At 41.9% G+C, this 23,888-nt stretch overlaps 1 protein-coding gene across 2 annotated transcripts; it reads right to left on the reverse strand.

Annotated features, from left to right (window-relative positions):
* Positions 1 to 5,880: 5,880 nt before the first annotated feature.
* Positions 5,881 to 22,868, reverse strand: PLP1 (proteolipid protein 1). Of its 2 annotated transcripts, XM_003802496.2 has the most exons (8): positions 22,727 to 22,868; positions 22,381 to 22,527; positions 13,473 to 13,659; positions 12,260 to 12,521; positions 10,431 to 10,599; positions 9,882 to 9,955; positions 8,961 to 9,026; positions 5,881 to 7,936 (listed from the first exon to the last, which is right to left on the reverse strand). In XM_003802496.2, the coding sequence occupies exons 2-8, from the start codon at positions 22,382 to 22,384 to the stop codon at positions 7,865 to 7,867; spliced, it is 834 nt and encodes a 277-aa protein (XP_003802544.1). In that variant the 5' UTR covers positions 22,385 to 22,527; positions 22,727 to 22,868; the 3' UTR covers positions 5,881 to 7,864. The 2 variants fall into 2 exon arrangements, with proteins under 2 accessions (XP_003802544.1, XP_003802545.1); XM_003802497.2 differs by lacking the exon at positions 22,727 to 22,868 and having other exon boundaries at positions 12,365 to 12,521; positions 22,381 to 22,587.
* Between the last annotated feature and the right edge of the window lie 1,020 nt (positions 22,869 to 23,888).

Below are 23,888 nucleotides of genomic sequence, written 5' to 3' on the forward strand. Positions count from 1 at the left end.
CCTCCCAAGTAGCTGGGACTACAGGCGCCCACCACAGCGCCTGGCCATTTTTTTGGTTGCAGCCATCATTGTTGTTTGGCGGGCCCGGGATTCGAACCCGCCACCTAAGGTGTATGTGGCTGGTGCCTTAGCCACTTGAGCCACAGGCACTGAGCCAAGAAAAAATGCCTTTTAACAATGAGTGAGGAAGTGTCTTTCAAAAGAAATATGCCACAGAATGAACATTTGATAACAAATAAACCAGAAATGTTTTTATTATCTTGTGACTTTGTTCCTGGAAACTCTGTGTGTAGCCTATTTATGCAGTTGCAAAACAAACAAACAAAAAATAAAAGGACATTTTGTCTAAAACAGTCTACTACAATAATTTGAACTCATTTGTAAAACATATTTTAGTTTGCAAGAGCCACAGATTGATGTCAGGAAGAATGGAAATTTATTATAATAGCCAAATTTCAACAGAAACCTTTGCATAACTGCAAAGTAATACCAAAAAGTTAGTAGCATGATTTACCAAATACCATCAATGTCTATGTCCATTTACATCTATGAATCTTTGTTAGGTGTCATTTTCAGTTGTGACATCCATTTGAGTCAAGTGTCAGTTTAAACTGAACTCAATATTCCAAAATGTTAAATGATTTCAAAATTAACAAAGCACGTTCAATCACCTTGTTTTCAATAAAATATTAACAGTGTATTTCAAAAGACACATACATTTTATATTTTCAAATAAAAGAAATTTTATTTTAAAATTTCATAATAATCTCATACTTTTAAATATGCTTTATAATGTGTATGTTAAAATAGCAGTATGAAATGCCAGTATTTTAAACATAATCATATTATACATTTTAGTACATTTGATATAATTACATGTAGCAAATCTCAAATTTTAATATGTATACATATCTTTCTGGGATCTTGTTAAAGTTCAGTTTTTAATTTAGTGGTGTAGATCAGGGTTGAGGTTTCTGCATTTCTAACTAGCTCCAAAGTGATTTTGATGTTGCTTGTCCTCAGACCACACTTAGAGCAACAAGGTCATGAGGGGTGTGAGCTCCAACATGTTCTAGTGATAGGGTTGCACAATCAAAAATGTTTGGAAATGACTGGGGAATGTACGGACTGCACTTCCTTCAGTTTGTCTTCCCTAACTACAGCTTCTCTCAGTGGAGGTTTTGCTAGGTACTATGAACAAATGTGAATCTAAAAGAGTTAGTTCTTCATGGATCCCTACTGGCTAACTGGAACCAAGTGGTCATTTGTTGAATAAAGATAACACACACTCTCAAGTTCCCTGAAAGCCCACCTCTGTCCAGTTTGGGGATTTCAGAGCTCACCTAAACCAACTAATCAGAGCTCACCTACCTCAACCAATCAGAACTCAGCTTCCTTGACCAGTCAGGGCTGAGTCGGGCTCAGCTGTATCAACCAATCACAACTAAGCTAGTTTGAATCCTTCATTTGCATAAACACACTAACACACCTAACTAGGAGCGTGAGGGGACTGTTTGCTCTAAAACCTCAACTGAGCCCCCATTGAATCCATGAATGTATACAAATAAAAATAAATGAAGGGAAAAACAAGCCCTCCCTTTGTTTTCTGTAAGTCCCTTCGTTTTATACCTAAAGCTGTGTCTGTCCATTCTGCAAACTGGTGAAATAAAGTTTCTTTCCTCCATATTCCTTTTCAGAGAACTTTTATTCACAGTACTGAGCTACAATGGCTGTGGTTCTGCTCCCTGGAAAATACCGGATGCAGCTAATCACTGAAGCTTTACTAGTCAGCTGAGCTAGGATAGGATTGACATCATGGTGTCTAAACTGATGTGACCAATCAGAGCATATGTTCTAGCATGGAGCTGAGGGATGATAGTTGCTTCTGCCTCTGATGTGAGGATTAAATGAGATTAGACGTGTGAAGTTACTTTGCAGAGTGCTAGATATAATTTTTGAAGATATGGCTGCCTTAAGATTCTCTTCAGACATTTATTTGGGCCTTCTTTAACACCAAGACAAATAGACCATCAAAACTATGTGTCATGAAGCACGACTAAAAAAAAAATTTTTTTTTTGAGACAGAGTCTCAAGCTGTCACACTGGGTAGAGTGCTGTGGCGTCATAGTTCACAGCAACCTCCAACTCTTGGGCTCAAGTGATCCTCTTAACGTCAGTTTTTCCATTTTTAGTAGAGATAGGGTCTTGCTTTTGCTCAAGCTGGTCTCAAACTCCTGAGTTCAAGCAATCCACCCACCTCAGCTTCCTAGAGTGCTTGGATTACAGGCACGAGCCACCACTCCCAGCCACAACTAAAAATTTTTTAACCTGGAAATATTTCAAAGCAGTTGTAACCACCTCAACTATTAAAAACAAACAACACGTACAGGTGCACACGTGCACACACACTTACCCACATAAATTCAGTAAGTACCCATATGCCACTTGACTTTGGGAAAGATAATTTACTTATGTTCTCCCAGATAAACTAGCTGAAGGATATATCCTGAGGTTCTTGCTTTATGGAATTGTTTACACTTACTCACCAATAAGAAGTTGGGAACATCTACTGAAAATGACAATTTTGTTTTTAGGAAAATTGATATGTAGGCTTTCTTTCTAGCAATAATTAGCAGATCCATTTGTTTGCTGAGGCCACTCAGAGCTTGTGATAAGAGTATCATCTGCCCAAGGAGAATTCCTATGTTTCTGTTCGCATTTCTTTGTTAATGTAGGCTGATTTCATATTTTAAGTGAAATGAGATTTCACCAAATTCATATCTGGTACATTCTGGGACAGAGAAGGAAACTTTACGTGCAAGAGCCACATTCCTTTCCTACCTCTGAGTTCTTCATCAATTAGAATTAAAACCCTTTATAAATTTTAAAATATCGGTTGACTTGCTTGGTTGCAATATTGTAACCCTCAGAATCCAGCTTTGTGGTTTGATTTTTTGACATTCGAAAAGTAGAGTTTCACATAATTATTAAATATAGTGTACGCATAAAGTTAGTTCATTTGGAACCCAGAGTGGGGTTACTTTCCATGTTGATTGAGCAAAAGCATCCAAGGCTATTTAAAATTTTTTATCTTAAGTATCATAGCATGTCAGACCCTTTTTCTAGATACAGATTTGCATGTCTATAGCCTTTTTCCTGTGACCCTTTGTTTCTCATGGGACTGTGTAATTTTCTTCCTAATTCTGTGTTTTCTACTTTTCTGTCAAAGGATGTTAGTCTCATTCTTCACCACACTTTCTGTCTTCTTTCCTAACCCTTTTTTCAACCCTTTAGTTGAGCTTCATCCAAGCTGAGGATGTGTCTCTTTTATTTACTTCTGTATTACAAACACCTAACATAACATTTGGCACAGAACATTTGTTAAATAAATATTTGTCAAAAGTTTGAATAAAATGTTAAGGCTGGGGGTTTACTTCGGTTGATTAATAATCTGTTAAATACTCATGACTTTACCCAATTTTTTCCCCTTTAGAACAAAGTCAATCACTTCAAAGAGTCCCAGAACAGGAGTACATAGACACCATACTTTGTAGGACAACAAAAATGATGAAGAACATGACTGCTTATTTCAAAGCAAATGAGTAAGCAAGGAAAAATCTTTCTCAGTTTATAGATGTCAACTTGAATTTTTTATGAACTTATTGATCTAGGAACATAAGAATGAATATGTCTCCATTTATTACTTAATATTCATCATGCTAACTGTTAATATCAATATAGACACGTTATCTGCTCACAGTAAGGAAATCTAATGAAAGAAGGAGCTTGTATCTTAAATTACCCATCTCTGGCTGCTCAGATTTAGCCTGGATAAGGAAGAAAAAACAGGCAGAAAATCTTGTGTTTATATAAATCCTGATCCATGTGCCCTCTGACTCCTCCAAATGATTGAGTGGGTGGAGGCACACACATGCATTGTGCCAGTGTGTGCATAAATGCTGTCACATGTAAGGCAAGAAGCAGGGTGACATAGAGAGAGCAAGTCACAAGTTGTCAGGACTCTAAATTGAAGTTTTGTTTTTATCAGAGCTCTAGAAAATCAGAGCCACGTGAAGTCATGGCCCTTCACCACCACCTCTCCCACATACTGAGGGGAGAATTCAGATGCCCACTGCAGTCAGCAGGTCACGTTGCTTTTTGCACACTCCCTGCCTCCGCTCCAGTCCACTCTAGGAAACCTCCCTGCCATAGCTGAAGCTAAGATAAATTCCTGAGTGTAAGATCAAGTCTTTATCACCTTTCTATCCATACAGCCCTCAAATTTGAACCTTCTGGGGCTTAGCACAAAGTTTGGTTGGTACTCAATAAATATTCACTGAATGAATGAATGAATGTTGCTCTGGAGAAAGCTGCAGCTTTCACATTCTGCATAACTTCACTCAGTACTGACCCTGAAGAGAGGAAAAGCAATACAACTGATGCTGTAAGAAAATGTTTCTTGTTTATACTGCTGCATCTTGATCTTTGGCTGATCTAAGCACAAAGAGGGCTCTTTCAGTTTGAAGAAAGGAGGTTTATGATGTGTGGGAGAGCTAAGAACAATGGACTCAATTGATAGCCTGGAGATGCTCTCAGCTTCTGAGAGCCTGGAAACTCCATCTATAGATCTGTCCCAGAGGGCAGAGCCAAATAAGGGCAGATGGAAAACACAGCTTTCTTGGGAACTGGCTTTTGGTTCCTCTGAGGCAAAAATACATTCACTCTGTAGCACCCTGAATCAATCCTCCAAAATATGGTGCTGTGTCCTTGTTTGCCAGTATCTAAAAATAAGTCCTTGTCATATTTTTTATTCTTTTTGTCTTAAAGTCATTCAACCAGACTCACTTGCAGGAAATTAATTGCGGTGAAGCAGAAATCAGGAAATTAAATTGAAACTACTTTTTTTTTTTTTTTTGCAGTTTTTGGCCAGGGCTGGGTCTGAACCTGCCACCTCCAGCATACGAGGCCAGGACCCTACTCCTTTGAGCCACAGGCACTGTCTAATTGAAACTACTTTTGAACCAAGCTTTTTACCTAATGACTGACTTTCACCCCCAGCTAAAATTCCTATCTCTCTAATCACGTCCATTGCCAAGCTGCAACTATGGGACAATGCATCTACAGCTAATTTTAAGTCAACTTTCTTTAGGTTGGTCATCACAGTTCTGTTCAAGAGGGCCAAATTCTAATCTAAGGTTGTGACAGGGTATTTATTTATTTATTTATTTATCTTTGTCTCGGACCTGTGTGAGAGTGGCAGTGTTTTAATACTATGTCCCAGGTGGGCTAGTGGGCTGGCCATCCAGGGTAATAGGTGTCACTAAATTATTTTAATTCTGTCCTGCCACAGCTCGTTTACATTTACATTGCCTTTGCCATATCTATTCGCCCTTTAAACATTAAACTTTTTATATAATACTTTCTATATAAAAGTAAGTATTCATCATGTTCGACGAAGCATTAAGAGGTCATTATTACACTATCCAAACAATTTTAAGAAGTGGTAACAATAAATCCAATCTAAATGTAGCAGGGGCTGGGACACCACTGTGGTATTAAAGAAGTAACCATATTTGACTCTGAAACTCAACTTCAAAGAGAAAAGAACCCTTAAAATGAGCACTACATTGGTTTCAAAATCTGAGTTCTAGTCCAAGCTCAGACATGTACTTACTGGGTTTCTTTGAGTAATGACTTTGCCTCTATTTTTTAGTGTCTCCTAATATAAAATTAGAAGTTATCTATGCACTATTTGTTTCAGAGAGGTGTTGTGAGAATGACCTGGATGGTCTGAAAAATAAATGAACTCCTTGGACAAGGTCAGATTATTAAGTTTCTATAATGAGGTCAGGTAGAACAGTTCACTCAAAGGACACAATGTTTGATTGAGAACATCCTTAATTTTATTTTCTTTAATTTTATAAAATACATTTTGTAAGATAAGTTTCTAAAAGTTTATCCTTTATGTGTGTTAAAATTGAAATTCTATATCAGAAATGGAAGAAACACTTTCAGTTGATTAACTCTCTTGGTGTGTGTATATGTGTGTATGTATGCATGTGAGGTTTTTCAGGAAGGGCTGGTTATTTGTTATGTTATTAAATCAAAAACAAAACACAAGATACGGATTACTTCACTTTCCTTGATCTTGATTGGTTTCTTACAGAACATTTTCCCTCTCCTCCCTCTGTGCAGCCTGGAAGCTTATTTTGCATATTGGTCTGAAAACAAGTATCAAATGCCTTTTTGTAAAGATCTTACATCTCCTTAAACATTGCTGAAACCACTTTAGGGAAAAAGAACAACACAACTCTTTAGAACAAAAGAGCTACAGTAAAAATCTATCCTTCAATAAAAACCAATCGGACTTTTTTTTTTTAACCCAAAGGTAACAAAAACAGAAAAAGACTGAAATCTCTTTCTTCCTGTCCTTTTCTGTGGAAGCTTACTAACTGAATAGCTGAAGATTGGTGCATCCAGTTACATGATCTGTATCAGGAGAAAATAACCTTTATGTTAAATCGGACTCTTAACTTGCCAAGACAACATTGCTAAGTAAAATCATCTCCCATCAGCTAGAAAGAACAATTAAACGTGCTATTCAAATTGAGGTTCTAATTCACCATTTCTGTTTCTGTAAAGGTCATAATACTTGTAAAATCCCAATAGATCATCTAATTAGCTAATTTTTAATATCATTTGTGATGCTTAATGTGAAATGTTCCTTTTCTGAAGAATCACAAAGAATCATTCTCCAGACCTTTCTGATACAACTCCAAACAAATGATAAACAAATCAAAATATGCGAAATGTGCATCATTCCGAAACAAATCAAGATCTTCAAATGACATACTATGACTAAATGCATAATACCCCATGAAAAGAGCACCATTGTGAAGAAATGACAGAGGCCAGAGTACACGACTAATTAACAGAAAAAAGACATGCTATCCAAAGAGTTATCTACCCTATGTCTACCAGAGGGCCATCTCAGGTTACACCCTTAGCCACCAGCAACTGCTGCTCCTTAGGCTAGTCTTTTTTTGTATAAGCTAATTTCCTTCTATTCTCAGCTCCCTGGAAACCGCAGGGTTGTCATGGTAGCTGTTATCCAGGAGAAGGGAGTGAGAAGATGCTGACAACACCCTGTTTCTCTTCCCTAATGAGGTGTAAGGCCAGATGCCCCCTTCGTCTACACAGACTCTACACTCCCTTATGCTATAAGTAAGATTGGCTGAGTTAGGGCTTAAATAGTGCATTGCCACGTGGGTCAGTGCTCTCTTTCTATGGCGAAAGATCCTTGCTTTGACCCCCTTCTCCCAGCTGCAATAGGCATATTTGGGCAAACGCTCTTAGTGTTTCACTGGCATTCTTTTCTTTTTCTACCTTCAGTGGTAATAGGAAGATACGAGTGAGTTCTCTGTTTTGTACACCAAAGAGGATATAATTGGCCCCTATAGATGGAAAGGGAACCAAGGGCATTCCTTCTCTCTACCTGAGCATCTTTCTTTCCACTCTGTTTCCATCAATGGAAGTGCCCTGTGAGAAGAAAGCACTTCCTAGTCCTCAGGAGATGCTTGAAAATTGAGTTAGAGCCTCCATTCCTTTGTGACTTGCAGTTGGGGAGTCACCTTCTCAGGCATTTCCCATTTCTAGCAGGAACCAGCTGTGAAGCAAAATGACTAAAAGAGGTACATAAGAGGGGAGAGACCTTAATCACTGCAAGACTCTCCTTTCTTGTTACACTCGTCAAGTAAGAAGAGGGCCAGTCAGTGGCAAAGGCAGAGTTAAGATGGGAGACGCAGCATTGTAGGCCGTGTGGTTAGAGCCTCGCTATTAGAGAAAGGGGGATTTCTATAGGGGATCAGAACTTGGTGCCTCGGCCCATGAGTTTAAGGACGGCAAAGTTGTAAGTGGCAGCAATCATGAAGGTGAGCTGTAGGGAACAGAAGACAGAATATGAGTGAGAGCAGGAAAGGAAGTGCTCCCTCCTTCAATCCTTTTGGGAATGAGGAAGGGTAGAAATAAAATCATAAATAAATAAAGGAAAAACCCCAGCTCTGCAAAAGGCAGAATTTGCCTCAGGGAAGTGAACAATACATGGGTTCTGCCACATCCACGTCTAAGAGACTTGGAGTTATAAAGTGCTTACTGTAGACACACAGCCACACCATGCAGCCGAGCTCTCCCCTGCTTTGTGCATCAGTTTATTATATTTTTTATTTTTTTATCTTTTTTGCATCAATTTATTTTAAAGTTGAGTAATTACTTGACACTATGAAAGGCTCAGCAGTAAGAGCCACGAGTTCAGCGAGCTCATCATCCTCCCAGCTTTTTCAGTGACTTCAGATAAATCACTTCACCCTTGAGTGCCTTAGATTTTTAATTGGCACAGTGAGCTCACTATACTGACACCACACTGTAACACCATCAGCAAGACCTGGGACATAGAATTGTATGATCATTATAACAATTCTAATAACGTCAGGTTGTCCTTCCAGTATTTTCATGAGAGGAACTTACTTATTACAGAGTATCCAAGATGGATTCATGCTTATATTATGTAGAATTCCAGACAACAGAAAATCATGTTTAGTGATGTTTCAGTGTTTTGTCACTGACATGACCAGGATGTCTTGAGAACTAACTATAATTTATGGCTGCAAAGTACTCAGCAATATTACATGCTCTGCAAATTCTCATTATTATCATTCATGGCTATGAACCTTCTGTCTCCTCTACCTCATGCCACTTTTCTTGTTCCTAGGTACTTTTTCAAGTTTTTCTGCCTTGCCAGCCCAAAGTAGAAGCACACAGCCTCTGCACTTTGCTGTCTCTTCCCAAGAGCTTCTCTCCAGCTTTTTAAGGTTAGAAGGAGTCTATTTTCTTACTTTTAGCATAGCTATACCCAAGCTATCCCAGGCCCATTTATTTACTAAGATCATTCAAAGACAACTCACCAGGGAAACCAGTGTGGCTGCAGCACCCACAAATGCAGCAATAAACAGGTGGAAAGTCATTTGGAACTGCAGAAAAAATGCAAGAGAGAAAACCGTTTCTTTCAACAGCAAAAATATGCTCCACTGTAAATCATGAATGCAACTTTCTACATGTGTGTTGATGTCTTTCTTATGTATTAATTCTGCATCTCCAACTAAATTTTCACTTCCCTAAGGTACACCATCATACCTGGCCCCATAGCACCTAGAACACAGAAAAACTAATAAAAGAGTGTAGTGCTCCCAAATAATCAACTGGTTCCTTCCAGTTGTGCCCAGGGGCCCAAAATTTAAAGTCAACACTTTGCTTTCAATGAAATAATTTACCGTTTTCCTCCCCAGAATTTATTTTTACTCCCTTGCCTCATTCTAAATCCAGTGATTTCCTTTCTCAAATATACTTAAGATCTCCTTTCTCAAATATACTTAATATATATCTCTCATTAGAGATCAAGAAGTTCTAAACTGAAAGTGGTTTTTAAATCATATAATGTCTCTGTGCACAGCTCATTCTCTTGATAAGGTTCTTAACTAAAAGAGTGAAAACTTTCTTTTGAGGGATTTTGCCATTAGGTTCTATCTTTGCCTAAAGCTACCTATTGAGGGGGAAAGTTTTGGAATGAAAGTCTTTCTATGCGGCCCTAGGGAAAATAGTTATTTTACTATCTATGCTTATTGGCTTAGGCATACTCAGCCAATGTTTTGTAGAAGGCAATCTGTTAATTCAAAATCCACCTAAGATAAATTAGTCCTTAAAATGGAAAAATTGTATATCCTGACTGTTGTGTGGCTCCTGGTGTTTGCCTTCTCTGGTGTGCCACAGGTAGAAATTTGTGTGGTATTAGCCATTTTCTTGTAAAATAATCCAAATAGTCCACTTACCTCAGCTGTTTTGCAGATGGACAGAAGGTTGGAGCCACAAACCTTGCCAGGGAAAGCATTCCATGGGAGAACACCTAAATAAGACACAAAAATCAACCAAGGTAAGCTTCTTGGAGTTATGTAGCCACCTAGAGACTTTTCTCCAGAGCCCTTCTTCCATCTCTAATCATCCTGGCTATAAAGTTGGGTTCTACCAACAATTGGGATCTTCTTTTCTAAAGATTTACAGAAAGGAAACAGTGGTATTGAACAGTTGTCAAATCTTGTTTTTGTTATTGAAATGTGCTGCTTTGGGGTTGGGAACAGCTGTCAACTAGAACAGACACTGTGAACAGCCAAGAAAACTCCCACCATTTCCAAATCCCCTTCCCAGGGAAGAAGCCTCTCTGGTTTCAGTGGGGAGGGATTAACGATGACTGGGATGACTAACACCAAGTCATTCATCATCTTATATTTTTCCCATTTTCACCACCCTCCCTACCCTAATAAAAGAGCCATTAGTGCTTCCATAGTGGGTTGGAAAGCCAAAGCGACCGTGCCCTAACTCACCATACATTCTAGCATCAGCACAGAGACTGCCTATACTTGCAGAGGTCTTGCTGGGGAAGGCAATAGACTGGCAGGTGGTCCAGGTGTTGAAGTAAATGTACACAGGCACAGCAGAGCAGGCAAACACCAGGAGCCACACAACAGTCAGGGCATAGGTGATGCCCACAAACTAAAACGATTGACATAAGTTGGTTAGAGATCAGCGTTAGCCTACAGATATTGAAACACAAACTGGGAGGTCCTGGAATGGCAAGTGCCAGAAAATGAAACCAGATTCCAGGGCTCTCCCACAAATGAAATTAGTGAGCAGGGCACCTCGGCCAAATATCATTAGCAGTATCTACTAAAGAAATGGCCCCAAGTGTGACAGAGGGTGGGGGGATGGGTGGGAGTGGGAGTGAGGAGGATCCCTGGGTTAGAGAGGCTTCAGGAGATTCGGGGGCAGATAAGGTGTAAGGATATCAAAATAGATCTTGAAAGAAAGTAGTGCCATTCTGTGCCTTAGGCTGAGCTTAGAAAATGTTCCTTGTCACAGGAACATTTTTGTATTGCATTTTTGTTCCCCAGTCATTGAACAAAGCCAATAGGAGATTCAAATTTCAGATATAAAAACCTTTCTAAGCTAACTGCTGGCGACAAAAGATATCACCACAACCCACACATGTTGTGTCCCCAAAGGATCTTTAACTCCAGGGACTAAAAAGCAATGTGTGCCTTATTAGAAGCATGGATAACCCTCAGAAAAAGATAAAACACAAAATATTCAGATCTACTCTAATTTGCTCTGGGACCTCTAACAGTGTAGATCCCAGAATATTATACATTTCACCTTGGAGTCAATTATTTAATTTCCTTTTTTTTTTTTATAGACAGAATCTCAAGCTGTCACCCTGGATTGAGTGCCATGGCATCATAGATCACAGAAACCTCCAACTTGGGCTCAAGAAATCCTCTTGCCTCACTTTTTCTATTTTTAGTAGAGATGGGGGTCTTGCTTTTGCTCAGGCCAGTCTCGAACTTGTGAGCTCCAGCAATGCACCTACCTCCACCTCCCAGAGTGCTAGGATTACAGGCGTGAGCCACCATGCCTGTAATTATTAATTAATTACCCAATTATTAATTTCTAAGAGCCACCCTCCCTCTCAGATCAGGTGCCTAAGTCTCAATCATATGAGCAGCATTTTAGTCTTGGGCAGTCAGATCCATTCTGTGAATTCACTTTGTGGTCCTGCTAGGAAGGGAGTAAAGGGGCACCAACAGATGGCTTAGAAATGGTCTGATTGTAAAAAGAATTCCACAAAAATCACATTTTTCAGGATTTTTTTTTTTTTTTTTGAGACAGAGTTTCAAGCTATCGCTCTGGGTAGAGTGCCTTGGCCTCACAGCTCACAGCAACCTCAAACTCTTGGGCTTAAGCGAGTCTCTTGCCTCAACCTCCCAAGTAGCTGGGACTACAGGCGCTCGCCACAACGCCCGGTTTTGTTTGTTTGTTTGTTTGTTTGTTTTTGCAGTTGTCGTTGTTTTAGCTGATCCCAGCCAGGTTCAGACCGGCCTCGGTGTATGTGGCTGGCGCCCTATCTACTGAGTAACAGGCACCACCTCGTTTTTCATTTTAAGATGAAATTTTCTAGGGAAACTGTGAAAGGTAGTTCCAAGTCGGCTGGGCACCACGTTCTTCCTGACCTTCTCCTTCGGCTGTAGCCATCGCTTCCTCACTCAAAAGCCAGGTCCCAAGAGAAGACCCAGCCTTGGGTGGGGATGAGGCTACAGACTCACGCCCCATTGTCCCCCACCCCTTGTTATTGCCACAAAATCCTGAGGATGATCACCTTGTCGGGATGTCCTAGCCATTTTCCCAAACAATGACACACCCGCTCCAAAGAATGAGCTTGATGTTGGCCTCTGGAACCCCTCCCCTTCTGGCCCCCTGTTACCGTTGCGCTCAGGCCCTTGCCGCAGATGGTGGTCTTGTAGTCGCCAAAGATCTGCCTGACTGCGCCGGTGGTGTAGAAGCCCTCAGCCAGCAGGAGGGCCCCATAAAGGAAGAAGAAAGAGGCAGTTCCATAGATGACATACTGGAAGGCATGGATCCTGCATTAACAAACAAGAGACCACAGAATCATATTAATTGAGGACCCAGCTCCTTTCCTGCATAAGTGAGGTACACGGAAGAGCAGTCACTCTAACAGGACTAGGGATTCTTTAGAGTTGCAGTCCTCAATCCCTGGACCTGGGACCAGTACTGGTCCAAGGCCTGATAGGAAGCAGGCTGCCCAGCAGGAGATGAGCAAGCTGAGCTTCGCCTCCTTTCAGATTCACCACCACCACCCTTCTGTGCAAAAATTGCCTTCCAGGAAACTCATCTGTGGGGCCAAAAAGGTTGGGGACCACTGCTTTAGAGGAATCACTAGGCTCATCCTGCATGTTTTCACCTTCTTTTGATTAAAGACAGGGAGTGGGTGGCAGCCACATATGCTTCTCCCCTACCTCCTGCTTACCCTGCCATCTGCAGAACCAGTGCCCTACTCTCCTTGCCTGAGCCTTCAGGGATGCTACCACACAGAAGGGAGCTAGACAACAAGGAAGAGAGGTAAAGGAATGAGAGCCTAATTTGTTCTAGGAACAGGAGATGTTTAATAATAAACCTGAGCAGACTCTAGGAGCGTGTCAAACCAGCAGCAATGATCCCACTCTGCCCAGTCCTTGTGCCTCCTCCTGGGTTCTCTGTACCTACCCTTGGGGAGGCCCCAATTCAGGCAATATTAACCACACCTAGCAGAAGTCAGAACATGTGTCAGGAAACAAGGAGAGGGTGGGAGGGAGCTGGCAGGCAGACAGGCCTCCCCTTTCTGATTCTGACACTTTCCTCTGATTTAGGGCTTCAGATGTGGTGGAGGTGGAATCTTAACTCAGAGGAAAGACTCAGGATTCCTGTTTTGCTCTGCCCCAGTGCCTTGCTAGTCACTAAGGTTCTGATGAGTTCTGTATCTCCAGGATGGAGAGAGGGAAAAGAGGTCTGGGTGGGAGAAGGTAGGTACTTACACATTGATGAGATATTCATAGTCCTGGTAGTTTTTGGAGAAATATGTCTCAATTAGCTTTTCTGTGCCAGTGAGGGCTTCATGTCCACAGCCACAGAACAGTGCCACCCCAAAGAAACACAATCCGGTGGCCACCAGGGAAGCAAAGGGGGCCCCTACCAGACATCTTGCACAGCACTCTAACAAGCCTGGAGAAGAAGGACGGAAAATAGTCAGGCACATACACTAGGAAGCTCACACCACTCACACCCCTCTGCCAGACGAGCCAGCCTCCGTGCCCACAGGCACAGAGAGGGTGGGCAACCCAAAGTCCAAAAACAGGAGAGGCTGGAGGTTTCAGCTTTTGAAATGTATGATCAACCCAGAATCCTTACTTTGTTCCATTTTTCAAAATAAATCTTTACCTTTAATTCCCAAAATTTATAGTGGTTTTTTTAGAACATGAGCAATTCAGATAGCCAGCCGGAGAGATTATTAAATCTGTCCCTCCTTTCTTATTATTCCAGTCTATTTGTTTGCATGCTTGTTTTAATTGTTCATCAACTATGTGTGGAATAAATAAATACTTATTATGTTCCCAGTATTATGCTGGGTGTTGTATGGGATGTAAACACTGAAAAGACATAGACTCTCCCATTTGGGAGTCCTTCGTTTGGCAAGGAAGAATTAGGCAAACTAATATTTTCAATTGACTTGAAGAACTAGGCAGACCTAGTATTTTCAACTGACAATTCCAGGCAGCTGAGTAAGTAGTTACAGAGGGTAAATGCACTTGGAGTTTCAGGAAGAGATGAGTACAGGCCAGAGATGTTGGTATTGTCCAACAGAATTTGAGCCTGAAGAGCATTCCAGGTGGAGAAAACTTTGGAAATTGCAAGCTCCTGAATATTCCTGAACATTGTGCATATTTGTAGCAGAGACATGTGCAATTCTTATTAGTCTAGATATATGGGGACCAGTCCAAAGAGAAGGAGGGGACTGGTATAGGACAAGAAATGATAATAGAAGGATTACTATTACTCATAATAATAAAAGTGCAGCCTTAATGATTTTTGGACACTTTGCATGGCTGTTTTGTCCCCCTATTCTGTAGCTTGGCCAGTCTCCTCACCCTCAGTCCTACACTAAGATTCTGTCAATACAACTGCAGACAGACTTTATACAAACTCAGCAAAGCATGAAACATCTTTCTGGCACTAGGAAAACACATGAAGGCCTGGGGACACAGGTGTCTTAAAGTACTAAGAGTCCCCAAGATCCTCCGATCTGGTATCCCAGGTCACATGCCAGTGTTGCTGAGAAACAGGAAAGGCACAAAGTAAGTCACAGGCTCTGAAAATAGCTGTGTCCCAAGTACTAGTCCCATGCTCTAAGGTGCCATATGGAGTGAAACTCAGCAAATGCCAAGAGAATGACCAACTAGATGGGGAAAATAATAGCTCCCTCTGTCCTCTTGGCCAGATCCCTTACAAGGCGGAAGAAATGAAACCTTTAAGTTCTTCAGACAAAAATCCTTAATTCACATCTATGAGTATATATATGCACACATACACACATACTATACACATACACTGATTTTAATATCTATTCATATAGTATACACACACACAAGTAATCAGCAAATGTTGCTGGGAAGCTGCTATTTTTTAATAATCATGTACAATGAAAATAAATTGTATTGATACCTTAGGTTTGGAGTTTTATATTCAAGCATTTCTCTAAGCCAAGCTTACTTATCTATTATCAGGGCACCAGAGGAAAGGGAATTTTCGTCTGGCCCTCTTAATACTGGCATAGTTTCTTTTTATCCCTGAGTACTTAAACACCTGGTGATTTGCATGGCTGAATTGCATCAGTGTGAATAGATTTTGAAAAACCAAATTGTATCTCTATCATGAGAAAGCTGAGGTAGAGGCATTTGTCTCTGTTGTCAGACATACAAAAGGAGTAAGTCCTATTATGCATTATCTCCTGAAATGACAGCACTTTCCAGGCCTTCAAAAAGCCTCTTCTGGCTTTGCACCTGTGGTTCAAATGGCTAAAGCACCAGCCACATACACCTGAGCTGGCGGATTCGAATCCAGCCTGGGCCTGCCAAACAACAATGACAGCTGCAACCAAAAAATAGCCGGGCATTGTGGTGGGCGCCTGTAGTCCCAGCTACTTGGGAGGCAGAGGCAGGAGAATTGCTTGAGCCCAGGAGTTGGAGGTTGCAGTGAGTTGTGATGCCACAACACTCTACCCAGGGGGACAGCTTGAAGCTCTGTCTCAAAAAAAAAAAAAAGAGCCTCTTCTTCAGAGATCCTTGTATGTCACACCAAGAGATGAGGCTCAGAAGTCCAAGCCAAATACAGTAAGTAGGTAACTTTTGCAGCAGAACTGAGTTCCTTTGCTTTTCCAAAAATGAAGCATTGCTGCCAGAAAACGTGGCCTCTATAAGAAGCAGTCAATTTGTAGCTGTCCTGCTGCAAGTGGAGGCTGAGTTTACTTAAGGTGAATTTTGCAAGAGTTGTTGGGAAGAGTGCCTCATCAGCACTGACCCATGGGAGGTATGTGTGTGTGTGAGCATGCATGTGTGAGACTGTATACATACACACGTGTATACCAGAGAGAAAAATACAAGTGATGAAATAGATCTTTGTTGTCAAGAAACATTCCAGAAATTGATCTTCCTCTTTTTCAACAGGTTAAGATACTAGATTCATCCTGTAAGTCAAGAAAAATAGGTTGGAAGGAAACAGTACTGCCATTTTCCTTCTCTGCCTAACCAACTCCTCTCTACCCCCAAACTCTTAGACTCTTCTAGTAAAGAAGGTCTCTGATGGCTGGGTGGGGGGAGAAAGGTCAGTGACCCTACTGTTGCCTCTCTTCCCAGCACAGGGTCAAGGCTTGGACAGAGCCCTCCATGGCTCCCCCAGACAAAGAAGCCTTTTTCTTCCCTGAGATTTCAGGAGCCTCATTGGTATTCTGCAGGGGCTTGCAGTCCTGGGGGTGGGTAGGGGGTCAGACCCTGGGAACAATGATAGGACTGTTTCTTCAGCTCAGAGTAAGAAGAGCAATGTACCCTAGTCCTGGGCCTACTCACTTACCCCAGCTTTTTCATCTGAGAAGGGCTAAGTGGTTGTGCAGGTGTGATCGGTGATGGAAGAACTTAAACTCTTGCTAACCAAACAAAAAATTCCACTCTACACTTTAACTGATGCCCCGTCCAGGGCTGTGAAAATGACAGCGAAAATAACTTTTGAGTGGATGTGATCCTTCATTCATCACCCAAAGAACCTGAGAGTACCATGGGTCATGTTCTTATTGGGTGATTAAGGGATAAGCCTTGAGAGAAGCTCTGAATCAACAGATGATAGTCTTTCTTCATCCATTTTTCCTCTATTTTCCTAGCATTCAGATAACTTAGCATCCCCTTTGTTGCCCCACTACTGCTCAAAGCAAAGGAATTGGCTTTAATAAGTCTCTAATGTGTAGTCTAAAATAACTGGCCTTGGATAAATTTATCACTATGGAGATACATACAGTTCAATGACATCAGAATAAGCATCAGATGTCCATCTCTTCACAATTGAGATGAAATGTTTGCTCTGAGGGCATTTAAGTTCAGCAGAAGTGAATAATTTTGGCTAGTCTGTCCAAGCAAAAATCAATTTTGATTCAAACTGAGAAAAACTCAGAATATGCAAGAAACTGTCTTTTCATCAAAGTAGGTAACAATCAAAGCAGTCTGGAAAAGGTCCATTGGGTTCTCCTTGATTTTTCACAGCCCAAGAAATGAACTTGGGTATGTGTGAACAATGGCCTGAAACAGTAGGCTCTCCATTTCTGAACTCCTCATGTTCAAAATAATGTGAATTTGATTCGAGAAGGCTGGGAGGGATTCTGGAGAAGTTCCTTGGCTCTCTTTAAGAGACATTCTCACATCTCCATGCTGTACCATGGAAGAGTTGGCATAAAAGAACTATATAGTAATGATATTACTCAGTGCATCCTATTAGGATAAAGCTGTCTGACTCTGATGAGCGGTCACGGAGAAAAATAATGACCCTCTCCAGTGTTTTCCTTTCACTTCTGTTTATGTGACTTCAACATAAGCACTAAGCACATTAGCAGTGAGATAGACACTAGGAGAAACATCCCTTTCTTCAGAGAATTTGCAATCTTGTTGGGGATAACAAACTTATGTCTGTGAATCAAAAACCAAAGCTACCTATAATCAAGTGTTAAAATGGGTATGACCAAGTTTTGTGGACAAATTAAAAGCAAAGGCAAAAGATCAGTTCATGGTTGCTTACATCTATCTGCCAACTCCCAAAACTATTCAAATCAATATGTAATAGAACATCAAGCCCTTCTCACCAATTCTCATCACAGGGGCCTGACAGACCTTAACAGGTCCGATGTCCTGTCTCATACATATCCAGATCCATCAAGGAACCAGTTTGATCCTGATGCTGTCTCTTTAACCACACACCAAGAGCTCCCAAGCCGTCCCTCCTTTCCCATGCCCTGGGCACGCCTCAAGGACCAGCTCCATGATGGAAATTCAGTATGAATCTGGGAACTGATCAAAGGAAGGAAAGAAAGGGTTTTCATGGAAAGGAATGGTAGAAAGAGACCAATTGTACCCTGCATAATTCCCAGCCTGTCCCTTGAATCCAGCTGACAAAGGAAGAGATAGAAGAACCCTATACAATAGAGCTAAACAACAGGAAGGCTCATTGAGTGAGAAACTGGCCCCATCTCCCTAAGTCTCTAATCTGCACTACTCTCTTACCCTCCTCCCAGAACCCACCCCGTAACCTCACCCCACAAACAGAGGGCTCCTTGATCAGGGCCCTGTAGCGGTTGACAAGACCAAGAGGCTAGAACAGCCGTGACTGGTACTAGGGATAGATGAGGATCAGTGGGTGGGTTCTAGGAGTAAAACATCTGGAGGTGCCAAAGACAAAGACTTTTGCTTCTGTCCTTATCCTAGTCAGACAATACCCTGCCTATAATCTTATCTTTCACCCATGATATCAGCAAGTGCCACATTCAAGTGCTGGAAAGGGGCCCTGCAGCCTCCAGGGCCTAGGAATCCACTCCTGCTGGATAGTCACAAGGTTAAATAAAAAGGAATCTAAGCCTTCTCTTCAGGCATGTATTATTATTACCATGGCATCAGCATCTGGACCACCTTGTTCCCTACCTTCCCACTCCTCTTCAGACAAACATATATATATGTGACTACAGAAAGAGAGAGAGAGAGACACACACATGCGAATCTATGTGCAAAACATTCAGAGGCTGGGACATTGTCTCCATCTTGCTCATTTATGGGAAAATGAAAGAGAAGCAACCGGCACTAGAGACAACAGTAACCATCCCTTTATCCTAAGGTCAGTCTCCCACCAATTTCTCCTCTCTCCTTGGTTGTAGGTTGAAGCTGATCTGAGGAACCCTATTGTCTTCCTTAGGATTTCACTGACTCTTTTACAGAGCCCTGCCTGGCAGACATCTCAGAGGCCAGTACAGAGCTGAGAGATAACCCATGAGACGATTTTGTAATAGCCAAGAGGGATTAATCAATCAGGTCTTCCTGAGCTTCTGGTGTAAATTTGGCACTGAGTAGGGCCTGAGAGCAGGAAAGAAAGGGAAAGAAAGCCGCTCTGCCCACCTACCATGGCTGCTTTGACCCTTCCTGATCATGTCACTGCCCTCACTTGATCTTTTCTAGACCTGAAGTGCTAAGGGCAGGGAGGGCATTTCTATCATTTCTTTCTTTCAAGACAAAGAACTATACCTGGAAGATGGTTTTTAAGGCTTCAAAATGATGCATGAAAAAGTAATGAAGGAAAAAGATGCCACTGACAAGGGATCACCTTAATGGGTTTAGAAACTATATTTCCTCTCCCAGCCACCTCCCAGGGTTGAGGTTTTACTACTCAGACAGCTCTGAGAAAGTAGTTCTAGATGTCAGGCTGTTGAGTACAAGTCTGGGTTCCCTAGCTCAGAGCCAGGACAAAATTACCCAAGGCAGGACAGACCTTTCAATCTACCTGGTTCTCTACGAGCTCTGTAGAGGCCAAGGTGAGCAGTGGGATGAGAAAGACTGTCCTTGATAATTTTAGTCAATGTCTGTAGGAAGAGTAAGTGAATGTGCTAGTTTGGATCTGGTTTCTTTTTAGCTACTGGCATTCTTGGGGCATTCTTGCCATCCTGATGGAATTTAGTTGGTCTTCAGGCATTTTGTAAAACTGGATCCCTGCTCTGCTGCCACACATTTTGCCTAGGCTACACCCACTTACTCTGAGCCAGCCAAAACTACACTGCTCAGCTTCCCCACTTTTGTAGGGAAGCATCACAATCCAGTTACCAGGGTAACAGCCACTGTTCTCAAACGACAACAGGCTTGCAGAAGCCAATGTTTTGATGTTCAGTGATGGCATTGTGTTACTGAAGCCATTATACTGAGAATAATCAGCTATTGCTCTTTGGCTTCATCCTGGTTCCATCGTTATCCCAAAGATTCATTTGGAACATCCCCCTTCCAAACTAAGACAGTGTTTAATGAGCTATCATTTTCCCCATAAACCTTTTGTGTAGATGTTACTGAATTCAGTGTTCCTCTTTGCTTCCTAACCTAAGGAATTCTATATGGTTGAGGGAGTAAGCTTCTTGTTTCTGAAGCTGATTAAGCAGAGGCTGTATGAACATTTAAATGGTTGTTGTAGAAATGAATCCTCCAGTGAAGATTGGCTCAATGTCTAAAGTTCCTTCCAATCCCAAATTCCATGACATAATTTGTCTACTGCTATCATTAAAGGGTAATGCACTCCACATCAGAAGTAGTGTCAGTATTGTGTTAGAGATGGTCTATGATTTAAAGTATTTGAAATACCGTGTTTTTGAATTACTGAAAACTCAGTGGCTACTCCATCATGTGTACCTGGCCCAAGTATGGCCCAGTGCCAAGTGTTGGGACCCAATCCTCTATACTGCCTTTACTTGTGCCATTCTTCCTTTGGAGAAAACCATTTAGCCTCCATAACAGAAAACTGTTCCTGTGGTCATTTTATTTGTTCCTGCCTTTCTTCAAGGATTTCAACCCCTGAGGAAGTAATATTCAACATCCTCTTTATTCCCTTTCTGTTTCTAATGCACAACCTACTTGATCAGGTAACATTAGATAGGATTCCTGATATTACCCAGGGAAAGAGTTCAATTACTCTAACATTCACCTCTCACCTGACTACACTTACTTAGTCAAATGATTCTTATCCAAACATACAAAAAAACACAACCACACTGGAAAAAGTAAGAGTCAGACTGTACACGCATCATCATATAACAATAAGCATTATTATGATTTGAAATTTTTATAGATCTTGCCCATTTTAAAAGAACTTCCACATCATAATCCCTCGATTCTTACAACCATTGCTATCCCCACTTTCCAGATGAAATGGTGAATCACAATGACCTGCCCGAGGTCATGTAGTTCATAAGCAGCAGATCTGGGATTTGAATGTGATTATTCTGACTCCTAGTCCAGTGCTTTTGTATGCTTCAAAGAGCTTAGTGTTGCATCATGAAACAACCTAAAGGTTGAACTAGTTCAATATTATTGAAAATCTATCGCCATGATATTGTTGGAATCTACTTGGTACTAACCTTGATGAGGAATGCACAGGGCAATCAAGCCTCATGTCATTTAGGATGCACTCAAACTGCTACTCCTGTTTTGCCAAGTTTGAGCAATGCCTATATGACCTGTGAGGGGCATCCTGTGTGGACAAAGACACTTGTGCTCTGCACACCTCACTTGAGAAGACCTGGATACTAGAACCTCATAGCTTCTCTCTTTATTCAAGGAACCTAGAGCAGTCCTCAGCACTCAAATAACTCAGCAAGTACCCTAAGGTCCCAGCAGCTTTCTTATCATAGCAGAGATTCAGAGTCCAAGCCATGCCCTCAGGAAGCTAAGTCTGTGATATTGCTAGAAATGGCTGTCTGTATGTGTGTGTTTGTGTGCGTGCACACACACACATACACATGGACATCCCTACTCCTATTTTTTTTTTTTTTGAGACAGAGCCTCAAGCTGTCGCCTTGGGTAGAGTGCCGTAGCATCACAGCTCACAGCAACCTGCAACTCCTGGACTCAAGCGATTCTCCTTCCTCAGCCTCCCAAGTAGCTGGGACTACAGGTGCCCACTACAACGCCCGGCTATTTTTTGGTTGCAGCCGTCATTGTTGTTTGGCGGGTCCAGGCTGGATTCAAACCCACCAGCTCAGGTGTATGTGGCTGGTGCCTTAGCCGGTTGAGCCACAGGCACCAAGCCACACATCCCTAATCGTATCTGTCTCCCATGGTAAAAACACTGAGGACTTTACTTTCATTTCCTGAACCTTAGAATGGCTCCTTAGTAATGGTCAATCCTGAGTCCAGCTTGCCTGATTCCCCAACTTCTTACTAATGTCAAACAGGGTCCAAAGTTTGTATAAAGCAAGCAGTTATTTTGTACACCTGACGGATAGTCAACACTCATTTGCCTCCAGCAGAACCAGGGGTTCCAGCTAACATGGCCATTACCAGGGTCTTGGAACCAAGGGAAAAGAGAAGGCAGAGGGAAGTAAGGGGGTAGGAGGACACATGACCACATCCATCCTGCCAGGCACTCTCTCCAAGGATCTGTGGGGCTCTCCACATGCTGCTGGAATTCTCTGGCAATAAAGCATCATGCTCAGTACAGCAGAGAAGGAGTTAATCTATTTGAACACTAAGAAATTAAAAAAGAAAACAAATGCCAAAACACAACTCGTTTAAACCATTGGAAACCCCGAACCTCCCAAAGTTGGAAACTGACTGATGAATTCCTGTGCCTGCTTGAATCTTCAATGCTAAAGTTTTTGAAACTCACCCATGTCTTTGGGACTCTGACTCCAATAGTAGCCGTCTGGCTAGTCTGCTTTGCGGCTGACTTTGTTCAGCTAGAAGGATCCTGGTCTCTCCAGTCTCCTTCTTCGGTCCTTTACTTTTTCTCTCTGAGTATCTTTGTCCTCTTCTCCTGCACTGAAAAGGGCTTTCTGATTGACAACCAACCCCCTTAAAGGGACAGGCCTGCTTTCCTCCTCCTCTCCTCCTCCCCTTCTCCTCCCCTTGTCCCCACCTCCTCAGGGATACTCCCTTCTCTAGGGGCTCCATCTTCTCTTTCTGCCTTTCACTGCCAATTGTTTCATTTTCTTTCTTTTTTCCCTAAGGCTTGCCTGGAATTTCACTTTGCTTCGAGACATGTGGAAAAGTGGATTGGGGGTGGAAATAAAATGAAGAGGTCTTGGAAGCCTCCAGCTGTTTCTTGGGTCTATTTGGTATTTATGTAGCAGCACAAGCATAAGAATCCATGGAAGTGGTAGCTCTGACAGGATGTCAGGGTCAAAATCCTGGGTATTGTCTTCCAGAGTCCTTCCAAATCTGCCCCAGCCCCATCCTTCACACCTAGCTGCCCTTGGCCCTGTCCACCTTTCCTCTCCCCCTACTCCTTGGCAAATAAGCACTCCTCCCCCCACCCAGCTCTACAAACACAATAGAGAAGAAAAATTTCTCTCTTAAAGGAATTTCTTCCAAATCCTTTTCAGTTTCAACTGAATGAGGACAAAATGCAAGCTGTTGATTCTATGAACAGATTGTGACTAAACTGGGGGAAGCTAGAATTGTAATAATTGTACAGCTAGGATAACAGAGACCCAAAGCAAGGCGAGTCCTGCGCAAGTTCACAGTCTAGGCTAACAAAAAGGCCATAATTGAGTATGTGAGGGATATTTAAGGAGGATGATCGACATTGAAACATGACCTGAGATTCAGTCAAAATTCCATCCTGAGTATGTAATGTCTTCACCAGGGAGCTAAGGCCAGATAGGGAGTGGGTTGGGGTGAAGCAGCAGGTTGCAGTGAGGGTGGAGAGAAGGAGAAGTAAAATATAGTCTTTGCTTCAGAAAAAGAAAAACCAAGAAAAAACAGCCGCAGCAAGAAGTAGGGAAATACTATATGTAACCTGCCTTGCCAATACATTATTTCTAAAGACTGTGAAGATATTTGAGTGCCCAGTTCCAGGTGAGATCAGCCTGGGAAGGTTTTCTAGAACACAAGTGGTGTCGATCTGGGCTCCTTGTCAGTGTCTTCTCTCCCTTCAGACTCCTCAGTGAGGCACAGCTCTCTTGACCTAGAGGCCAGGGTCCTCCCATGGATGGCCTTAAAGGAAACTGGTTGGCATATACATGGAGGGAGGGGATATCTGTTGGAAGACTCCAGAGAAGGAAGGTATGGCCTTGGGGAACTTTTCCTATATCTTTGCCTTGGAGGAAGAGAAGAGAGGAGGCAGATATCAAGCAAAACCTAGAACCTCCCTATGGGGGGAAAGAGGCAAGATGT

The sequence above is a fragment of the Otolemur garnettii genome, unplaced genomic scaffold, assembly GCF_000181295.1.
Source record: "Otolemur garnettii isolate 467f Iridium unplaced genomic scaffold, OtoGar3 scaffold00248, whole genome shotgun sequence".
Taxonomy (NCBI): domain Eukaryota; kingdom Metazoa; phylum Chordata; class Mammalia; order Primates; family Galagidae; genus Otolemur; species Otolemur garnettii.